General features: G+C 45.3%; 1 protein-coding gene across 1 annotated transcript; it reads left to right on the top strand.

Moving 5' to 3' along the window:
• The first annotated feature begins 1,052 nt into the window (after window positions 1-1,052).
• dennd11 (DENN domain containing 11) lies at window positions 1,053-10,318 on the top strand. Its single transcript, XM_036517459.1, has 9 exons — window positions 1,053-1,589; window positions 4,009-4,108; window positions 4,227-4,385; window positions 5,162-5,318; window positions 5,819-5,957; window positions 6,146-6,277; window positions 6,405-6,555; window positions 7,079-7,147; window positions 7,274-10,318. Exons 1-9 carry the CDS (start codon window positions 1,214-1,216, stop codon window positions 7,467-7,469), a joined length of 1,479 nt encoding a protein of 492 aa, XP_036373352.1. The 5' UTR covers window positions 1,053-1,213; the 3' UTR covers window positions 7,470-10,318.
• Window positions 10,319-10,909: the final 591 nt, after the last annotated feature.

Below are 10,909 nucleotides of genomic sequence, written 5' to 3'. Positions count from 1 at the left end.
CGTCGCCATCACTGCCATCAGCGTCAGCGGAAGTGCACATTTAAATACAGGATATTGAATTTAATTAACACCAGCTTTGAATCTTACACAGACAACTAGCGTGCATCAGAAAAGTTTCAAGTCGTTTGTTGCTATGTTGTACTAGCTTGCACAAAAGGCAAATGGATTGAAATTCTCATTAAGATAAAGAGACTAGCAGACTGCATTTATCGTTATTTGTCGCAGTATTGGTTACATAGCTGAAATAATTATATTCAATTTTATGTTTGTTTTTACAAGCAGCCGTGTGGCTTCTACGCGACTGGAGCTGACAAAGACACCGACGACTTGGTTAGCAGTCTTGCTTGTTCAAATGCTTAGTGGGCAGACAAGCAGTATGCGTAACTTTACTGGGTTGGAAAACCTTTCACGGGTGCTTCGACATACGGAGCTGGCAACTTACTTTGGTACGGTTTTCCAAACCACCACGTTTGAGTTTCGCGCGAAGTATGTTAATAAGAGTGGATCCAGTTCCCATTGAAACACAGGCGCCTTTTCAACCCGCCCATTTCCTACATTTGCCATGTTTCATTGGTCGCATTAAATATCTATCACACCCGGATACGCCCAACGCAGAGAAAATTCGAATCATGTGCGAAGCTAGCCAGCTAACGTTAGCTAAGTGCTTATTTTCAGTAAAATCAAGAAAATTAAGATTTGAAACGCAATAAGTTAATTTAATTTCGCAGCTAGGTTAACAGAAATGCTAACTTTCAAGATATATTAGGGATGCTGTACAAAATAATGCTGTGGTGTGTAGCGAGCTAACAAAAATGTGTTTTTAATGTTTTGAGGTTAGATGTTAGACTAAGGTTGTTCGCCTCAGTTCTCAAATTCATGCAAACTAGAGTCTAAGGGGAAAACAGCGACCATTCAAGTGTACTAACGTAGAATGTTAATGAGTGCACATAAGCGGAAGTTGTGCACATCTGACATCAGCAAAACACTGCCCACCAACACATAACAGATTGGTGCCGAGTGTCTGAAGAGCCATTCGACTGGCTGTACGTGTATGAATAAATAACAGCAATAGTTGTTTGTTTGCATTTGGGCAGGCAGTGGTTTGATTAATATTGTGGGCTAGTAACGGGTTACAAACGGATAATGTTGTTTCATTGAGGGTTTCTCCGCCTTGTTTTGCCACTGTGAGTACAGTGAAGAGATCCTTGTCACAATGGTAGAGCAGTCGGACCGTGCTCCGCTGCTCGATTGGGAAGAGGTTCCTCCGGCAGACACGACTGCTGTCGTACCGTCGCTGGACACCGAGAATGCCCCGGAACAGAGCCCCGAAAATCGCCGTGCTTTGGGCAGCACCGCGCCCGGCACAGGGTGGAGCACCAGCCCAAGTGCTGTGGCGGTAGCAGCTGCTGTTAGCGGGGAAGCTGGTGCGGTCCACGCTGGGCCGGGATGGGATGCCCAAAATCCCGCGAAGGGGGACCACACTTTTCCCGGATGGGATGGAGTGTCAACAAAAGACCGAAGGGCGGAAGAATGGGAGGAAAAGGACCAAATCGTCGCCGTTTTCGTGGTGACATTTGATACAAGATCAGGTGAGTAGTCATTCTAGAATGAAGGACTGAAACGGCAATACCATGGAGATTGCTTTGATCTTTCTGTTGATAAGTAATAGTCAACGCGGCTCATATTTCATTGTATAGTTGGTCGCTTGCAAGTCCCACTCCCGAAAGATGCTATAAGAAATGACAGAAAAGTAGTAACATGTTAGTATTATGCTAAAAATTAGGGGTACCTGTGTTTAGTCTAAGGACTGATTTTTTATTGCGACAGCATAAACCAAACACTGTTGCTAAAAGCGAGAAACATAATCCATATTTCATATTCACGCACAGTTCATTTCCGACTGATTGTACTTGCGTTACAGGTTTTTGAAGATGGAAATCGATTGAGTAATGTTGGTTCCTATTTATGGAATATATTAACCCTCGACACTCTCTTTTTGGAAACACATACTCCATGGGTGAATACCAAGCGTACAGCGGTAAATGTGCATAGACCAGTGAACCTTGCGCCCAGCAGATCGGAAGCGTGTGCTAATTTGGCAGCCAGCACGCGGCCAATGTGCCACTCGGAATACCTCTACATAGTTGAAGGGACATGTTAAATGATCACAGGAAGAGAGGATGGATCACTGCCAACGTAGGACACTTAACACCCCATTACCTGTCCTACCGATGGCCTTGCCAGTTTGTTTCTTTGAATTATAAATCGCGTCCTCTGCCCCCTTTCCCAAAACGGCAGTCAGACAGCAGCCCAGATGCTGCCAGCTTGGAAGGCCACGCTCTTTGAGATGTGACGGGCTGGCGCGTAGCGTGACTCTCTAGGGTGTTTCTGGCGCTCGCTCGTTTCAGTTGGGAGTATTTCCATTTGAATGGCGGCTTGGGAGTGGGCAAAATGGAGACAGAGTGCGATGGCGGTGATGATGGAGAGCTAGTAACACCAGGCCCAAAGAGGAGAATCTGTCATTGTTCATGTGTGCTCATAGGGTTTGAAATCGCACACGTGAATAGGTGTGTGCGTGTCTGTGTGTCTGTGTGTGTGTTTCCCCAAGAGTGTTGACTGAGTCACAGATATCACAAGACTGATATCAGATCTCTGGAGTCCCAGAGAGGCAAGGCTTAAATCATAAATATTTAACAAGAGAAAGAGCAGTCTGTTTAGGAGGGCTTCAGCTTTTAAATATTTATTTGTGCACAGCCAGGGCGATTCGTGTCTTGATTTAATCAGCAAGGCAAAGTCAAGGTAGTTTTAATTCTAGGTTATTTAATCCCTCAACCACTTGTTTTTCAGAGTTATAATTGTGGTCCTTATTTTCTATTTTTTCCAAATTTTGACACATACTGTAATGAAAAAGTCTACATTCCCATTATATGCAGAAATGATAAAATGTTTTCAGGCTTAATCTTTCAGCCAACCATATCAAGAATGTCACAGAGCCCTTATTTATAACATTATGTATTTGACCTCTGCTGCTTGGTTAATGGAGAGATAATGATGGGAAGGTCCACTCTTTCTTGTAAGACTGTGAAAGAGGAACGTGCACTGTTTTTGAAAGTGATTAGATCAGTGAAGTTTCCTTCCCTCCATTTCTTACGAGGGCCGATGTGTGAGGTTCAGCCTCAGAGCTGTTTGCTGGTTCAGCATGGCCACCTTCTCCTGTGTGTTTACAGCAGTCTGTAGTTGTGTCACTGGTTTTATACAGCTTCTTCTTTTTATTATCTCTGAAAATCTAGCTTGTCAGCTGAAATAAAAGTTCCTTTTACAGTCAGTACAGTATTGAGGTAATTCTATATATCATATACTTGGATGTGATAATAATAACAATACTGAGGAGAAAATTGTTTGTCCTACCCCAAGCAAATGCAACTTTGGGATGGACATGCTCTGGGCTCAAACCTCACACATCGTCTCTTAAAAGAGAATAAGGAAAGGACAAGTCACCGATCCCGTGACATGCACAACAGTCTGTGTTCCCTTTTACACAACAACAATGAGGAGGTTTCCCTGTCATCACATGTCAAATGGATAACCTGGGTGCACAGCCTTCACTTCTTTGTTACTCATAGTTTTAGCACATTGAGGAACGTCGAGGGTTTCTCAGGTGTAGCACTGAAGGACGCTAGCGGTCTCTTTATTGGGTGATTCACACTCTCTCTTAACCACAAGTTCCCTTTCTTAGTCCTGTGTGAGAGTGTGTGGGAGAGAGGGATGGTATCACAGAGGAACTCTGACAGAAGTATCAGAGTGGAATGGTCTGTGAGGGAGGGACAATGGATTAGAAACACACTGGTCTAGGCTTTATTTGTACAGTTTCATCACACATTGGATATAATGTAGGATATTGCTTCTGTCCTGGTGTTTTACGGCGATAACAAAACAGTGAAGTGTTGGCAGTGTTAACATTAGCAGTAGTCATGATTTAGAAATAATGTGTACCTTTGGTGTGCACAGGTAACATGGTGGAATGGTGTCTGCCTCAGGACGTGAACTTGGACGGTGTGGAGTTCAAATCCATGGCCAGCGGCTCCCACAGAATCACAAGTGACTTCATGTGAGGACCCCACCTGCCCCGTTCTTCAGCCATTGAACGCAGGCTCCCAGCATGCAACTGTTTCCAACCTCCTGATTTGTGTACCTGTTCTTATCATGTTCTTGCTCTCTCGGTTCAGATATTTCCGGAAAGGCTGCTACTTTGGCCTGGCGTGCTTCGCCAACATGCCAGTGGAGAGCGAGCTGGAGAGGGGGGCGCGTATGAAGTCGGTGGGAATCCTGTCCCCTTCCTACACCCTGCTGTATCGGTACATGCACTTCCTGGAGAACCAGGTCAGGTGAGTGTTACTCCCCACCCGCTTTGTCTGTTTCTTGCCTCTTTCTCTCACACTCGCCCTCTCTCTGTTTCTTCATTTTCTCTTTTTATATAATTTTCTCATCTATAATACATGGCTTTTTGTAGTCACTTGAGTCCTTGCTGAATACCATCCATTCACAGTCAGTTTTTGCATATGATCTTTGAACCGGGTGAAAAAAAAACCTTCCCTCATACGTCAGTTGTCACTGAGCTATGACACTCCCTTCGTGTTTGAATGTTCAAATAGGAGCTTATCTCCCCATTGGCAGTTCCTAGAACCCTGAGTCAACTGGCTTGTTATTCTAAGGAGAGATATGTGCTGAGGAGAGTGGTTTTCTCAAGTTACAACAAGGAGATTTCTGTTGCAAAAATCCAAGAGCGTTCCAGACAGAGGCAGTATTTCACTGCATCTGGCAGCTCCCAAAGTCTCTTACCCCTAGCACCATGTGACTGACCCAGCCTCCCCTCCCGACATCAACCCTAGACACCCAGACAGACCTCTTGCTTATTTACAATGGCTTTTATATATCCTGATTAGCACAAAGCTTGGATTATCTAATGTTAATCACGGCAAACTCCTCCAGGTTGCGGATTAATCTCGGGCTGTGTTACTGTCGCGCCGTTTCTCTGTGGTTTGGCTCATCTCAGGGCGTGCTTTCAGAGGCTCTGCCAGCTTGCCTCACTCACAATACAAAAGTCAGTGTCTGCTGTGATTGCATCCTGCACTGTGACCCTACTGAGTGCGCTTCAACGCAGGCACCAGCTGCAGTGTCCGGGCCAGTACTCTCCACTCGAGGCTTTCTACGAGGACAAGAAAGCCCTGCTGCCCCCCGCGGGGAACGGCCTGATCACCGCCTGCCCAACAAGTGCCTGGGGGACTGCGCTCAACCGCTGCATGCACCCTGAGATGAAGGTGCACCATCTCCGCGCAAGCTCTTCAGACATCATTACTGCCGCGGTCCTTTATTCCATCACATTATTGCCATTTAGCAGACACTTTTATCCAGGGCACTTTACATAGGTTACAATCTTTACATGTTATCCATTTATACAGTTGGATGTTTACTGAGGCAATTCTAGGTTAAGTACCTTGCCTGAGGTTATAGTAGCAGTGCCCCGGTGGGGGAACGAACCAGCAACCTTTCAGTCCTGCTCCTTACCACTGTGCTACAGTGCTGCCCCTTACTTTTAGAAAAAATTAAAATATTGCCATTGGTAGTTATTGGAAATTGCGATTACCCCAGGTCTACTAATTTAGTTGGTGTGCAAGTAGATACAAATAATTTTAAGAGACTTCATTGCTGCATGTTCATGAGTGAAGGTGCTGCTTCAGCTGAGGATGATGATGAAGAAGAAGAAAATGATGATGATGATGATGGCGGTGACCGTCTCTGTATGCTCTGCCTTGTGCAGATAACCCACCCAGCTGGCTGCATGTCCCAGTTCATCCGCTTCTTCGGGGAGCAGATCATGGTGCTGTGGAAGTTTGCTCTGCTCAGGAGACGCATCCTCATCTTCTCCCCGCCCCCCATTGGAGTGGTCTGCTACAGGGGTGAGTGGGAGCAGAGGGGGAACAGTCTCGGAGTGAAACACACATTATACAGAGCTGTGTACTGAACTATGAGTGTTAGCTGCATGCACTGTAGCTCTGTGTGGAGCTGGGTGATTCTGCTGTGTTCACCCTCCTTGTTCTGAAACATGAGGAGGCTTATTCCTGAATTTACTTCCTATCCCCTTTAGTGTACTGCTGCTGTTGCCTGGCCAATGTGTCTCTCCCCGGAGTGGGCGCGTCAGTGCCTGAGTTCCGCCCTTTTTTCTACATCAACGTGGCTGACATCACCGCCTTGGAGACGGAGTTGTCCTACGTAGCCTGTGAGTCAATACCTGGAGCCTGGTTCTCATGCAAGGCCTCTTCACCTTAGATTTTAGCACATTTGTTGGTTCGGGGAGTGGAGGAGTGAATGGTTTTTGTCTGTGCGGTGTCCCCGTGTGTGTGAAGGCACCACCGAGAAGATCTTTGAGGAGAAGAAAGAGCTGTACGACGTCTATGTGGACAACCAGAACGTGAAGACGCACCGAGAGAGCCTGCAGCCGCTGCTTCGCCTCAACAGCGCCGACCGAGAGAAGTACAGGAAGCTGAGCGAGCAGAGGTATTGGGCTGCTCCTAACGGCGATGATGACTACGCCATTGCTGCTGACGCTTTTATATTTGTTTTATTTTTATTATTTACCTGGGAAGGCCAACTGAGAACTCGGCTCTCTTTTACTGTGGAAGTCAAGTTATTGTGTAACCAGTGAGGACAGATGATTAAATGGCTAGGTATAGAGTGCCAAGACACCAGAGTTATCATTCCTACTCTTTCAATTATTACCCAGGGATCTTTCATGGCTAGAATGAGTCATAATCTTCAACACAGTGTTATCATTCCACTGGGTGATTGGAATCACTTGGTCCAGTGGGGAGAGCTCCCCCTACTGTTGCACCTACAAAACCTCCACCTGATTTTCCTAGGGGTCTTCCATTCAAGCACTAATGAAGCCAAGCCACTCTGAAATTCAGATATTTGGCATGAAAAGGGTACAGCAGGAGTGACTGTGGGCTTGATGATGACGTTTGTAGTGATGATGATGATAATGATGATGCAGATGATGACGACGATGTGGTCTCTTCAGGCAGATGCTGCTGTACTCTCAGGAGGTGGATGGAGACTGTAACTCCAGCGAGGAGGACCTGTTTATCTTGTGAGTATTCCGTGAGTGTGGGAGCAGAATGAACACGCTGCGTTTCTCCCGCCTTGCTTTCTCACTCTCGTTCCCTGGTCCTGTGCCAGTCTGGTCATACCCCTCCTCTCCCTCCCTCCTTGGCAGGTTCTTCATGGAGCAGAACAACCGGATCTTTCAGACGCTGTCGGAGGTGGCGGGAAGTGCGGACCCTACCCTGACGGCGGACCACGTGCGGGCCATGGGGCTGGACCCGCAGGGAGACCGTGGCTTCCTGGTGGACCTGCTGGAGCTCTATGGCATCGATGCCATGCTAGTTATCGACAACCCCTGCTGCCCATAAACACACCCTCCTCCGCTGGCTTTCTGCCCCTGAGGTTTGAAGGCGCTGCCCCTGCCGTTGTCCTGGGACTTGGCGGATACCCCTGCACCTTTGTGACATCTGCCACGTTGAAGAGCTCCGAAACTGCCCTTTGACCTCTCTTAGAGAGTGCTACGACTCGTTTGTGCTGTGTGGATTTCAGAATCTGCCCCTCTTCCAACCTGCATTGTTTCTTGATGTCTCTGCTAGATTTCTCTCTGTCTGTCTGTCTGTCCGGCCCACCTGCCTGTGTATTCGCCGTGTCTCGCTCAGTGGAAAAACCCGGGGCGTCACAGAAAGATAGGAGGTGTTCTCTTCAGCTCCACAACACCTGAACTCAAATGCTGCTGTAGGGAAAGGCAGCAAACTGGAAAAAAGCGTATTAGTGTTTTATATATGTTTAATGTGCCTCTTTCACCTGGACAGAGTACGGTTTGGACGCTTTCCCTTGGGAACTGATTGTGTAAAAGACTAATGACAGGACGCTCACTGCCGACTTGTAGGAAGAGCATTGCAGTCAGTAGCCTCACTCACCTTCAGATAGGACTTAATTCAAGTTTTCATAGTTTGTGGTTATGCATCATCTTCTTTGGTCTACGTTCTTCTGGTGGAAAAAAATGGAATGACAGCATTAATCATTGTTGTATGTTTTTTCCCCCCACAGTATTTTGCCAGGGCACTGCACAGTATAGCTGCTGTATTTTGAGCCTTTGTTGGTGATTTGTCCAAAATGTGTGTGCTACCAGCAACAACAGGCCTTTCATCAATGTGACCATTATTTTTCCTTGTTTTATTCACTCGTTCTTAGGAAAGTGTCCTCCATCTCGCTCTTTCAGGAGCTCACTGAGTGCGGGACAGTAGAATAACATTTAACTACCCCTGAGTGGACGGTCACAGCATGTCACAAACCAGGATGTTGGCAAACAAAGAGTGGATTGCGGAGACACCTTCGGGTTTTCAGCGTGTGGCATGCAGTCTCTTTGCAATCTGTGAAAAGACTTGAACAAACAGATGCTGTACTGTCCAGCTCTGTGCAGGGAAGGCGGCCAGACCGCCGATGCACTTGGGAAACGGACGCGTTTAGGCAGAGATGGAAGAGGACCGTGTGGAGGGAATGATGCCCCTCCTCTCGGAATACGGTTTATGTCTGAGAATCTCTTAAAGGTATTCCGTATGCGTGTGTGTGTGTGTTTGTGCCTGAATGAACCTGCCTGCATACATGAAATTCCAACCTTTTGACAGCATTCCAAGTGTGTGTGTGTGTGTGTGTGTGTGTGCGCGTGTGCGCTTTGAATTGGAAACAATGAAAGTGTGCACCCCCGTAAAGTCTCTGCTTGTAGTAAGTTTCCTCTTTTTGATTATTGGACCTTTATTTAACATTTAGATGGGAAAGACATGTAAATATATGTATTTATTAAATGCTCTCCACTAAAGAGGGAAATATTGGGAGAGGTTAAACTGGGAATGGTTGTTAAATAGTTTTTTGTTTTCTTTTGTGTGTTTTTTTTTTTTTTTTTACTTGAGGATACACCTATTGGTCCATCTATTCTGCCAACCCCCTATCGCACACTGAGCAGCTGCACAGCTGGTGTAATTAAGTTTTTGCTGGATATTGAGTGTGTTTTGTCGGCACAGGACATTGCAATGTGGAAATTTGTGTTTAATTTTGTAGAATTTCTTTATTCTGTTTAAATAGGAAACAATCTGGGATATCTATGAATGTGATTCTGGCACCAACTAATCAATGAATGCACCTCCATTGATTTTACTGGACTTCTGTTCTTTGGCTGCGTTTTACTTCAGTTGCATATGACTTAAATCTCTCGCAAACGTATGTGTCTATGCAGGCATATATGCTGAGCTGGTGTGTTGCGGAAGGGGAAAGATAGACTTTCAGAGTGTGGTCTGTTTGTGCTGGATTTTCTGTCTGTAAGAGCAAATTTTATTTCATTTAAATGAGCCGCACCAGCTTGTAGATCAAATGTGATGAAAATCGAAAATTAATTATGCAGATTGACAGCAAATAGAAATGTAGTCTGTCTTCATCTCACAAAAAATGCTGTTCCTTCTGCTCGATGTTGGGACAAAGGGTTCTTTGTGGAGTAAGAGCCGGTTGCGGTGATGTCAGTCCCCAGGACTGGAGGGCAGATTAACCCCCTCCAGTGCAGACAGACCCCATCTGTTGGCGCTGATGGTCTCTCACTCTGAGGAGTCCTGCACTGTGTAACAGCATATATAGGGATGTAGGCCTAGGATTTGGGTTTGAAAGGGGGGGTGTAAGTGTTCAAGTGGGGCCGAGACCCCTGGAAAAGCGCCCATGGTGGACAGAGGAAGCCAAGCCAGCACTGTCAACTAATAAAGAAAAAAATATGTGTGAAACAACTATTTCTCTGTTGCTGGTGTGTATTGAGTGGGCCTAGGTCCTCTGCCGTTACAAAGTGTTTTAAAAAACTTCAGCACGTGGGCAGATATCCTCAGGCTTGAGGTTATTTCCATAATGCCACATGGAGAAGGGGAATGTCAGTGCCACTAACAGGACTGTGTAAAATGCCTTCATTGTGACAGTGGGGAGGGAAGAGAACACATGCTCACAATCTTGTGCTATGGAATGCACAAGTGTGTTACAGTCACGCTTCTGCACGAGGGGATTGGCCCCTCTCACGTGACATCACAGACCCTGTATTGTCTGTAATGAATCCTCAGCAATACATGGAAAAACAGCAAATTTAACATGTTGAGTCTTGCATGTCGCTTCTCAGCTAACAACAACCATTCTTAGATTTTACCCTACTCATGCTTATAGCTGCACTCAACCACACCTCTTTTCTAGCCAGCCATAACAGTAATTAACCTTATAATAAAAGGGACTGCATTAATGTGTACACAGCAGTTATCATGCATTTACTGTTCTTTTTTTTTTTTTTAAAGAAAAAATCCATTTTCTGAATTTTCTGCTGTGACATCACATATCCAGTGCCAGTGGCAATGAATAGAGTTCATATGTGGATATTCAAAGACAAAGAATGTAGTGTCATTTGACATAAAAATTGATTTATTAACTAATTTAAATATCTGAAGTGTTTTTAGTGTCAAATTTAAGTGCCCATCTAATATCACCATTTTTCACCAACATGTATTGCAATGAGACAGAACACTGCAGAAATGTATCATAATTTGATAATGGGGAAACAAAAAAATAATCTAAAGGAAAATATGGCTGCCGTTTTACCATGTTGCAAACACTGTATCACAATGTGAAGGAGAACAGTGCTGGAATTTGAACAGTATTTTTTAGAGTGCCACGGCTATAGAATAAACCTGGGATGGAACAAGATTCTTCTTTGTCCTTTATGCTGTACCTCAAAATGTATAGAATTGTTACTTTTACAATATAGAATTATTTCAGAACAAACAAATAAATT

This window comes from Megalops cyprinoides, chromosome 23 (assembly GCF_013368585.1).
Source record: "Megalops cyprinoides isolate fMegCyp1 chromosome 23, fMegCyp1.pri, whole genome shotgun sequence".
Lineage (NCBI taxonomy): Eukaryota > Metazoa > Chordata > Actinopteri > Elopiformes > Megalopidae > Megalops > Megalops cyprinoides.
Note: the sequence above shows the minus strand (reverse complement) of the source record. Positions and strands in the feature narration are given on the sequence as shown.

Coding starts and splice junctions, on each gene's coding strand:
- dennd11 (XM_036517459.1), top strand. CDS start 1,214: ATGGTAGAGCAGTCGGACCGTGCTCCGCTGCTCGATTGGGAAGAGGTT. Junction 1,590..4,008: donor GACATTTGATACAAGATCAG/GTGAGTAGTCAT, acceptor TGGTGTGCACAG/GTAACATGGTGGAATGGTGT. Junction 6,556..7,078: donor AGGAAGCTGAGCGAGCAGAG/GTATTGGGCTGC, acceptor TGGTCTCTTCAG/GCAGATGCTGCTGTACTCTC.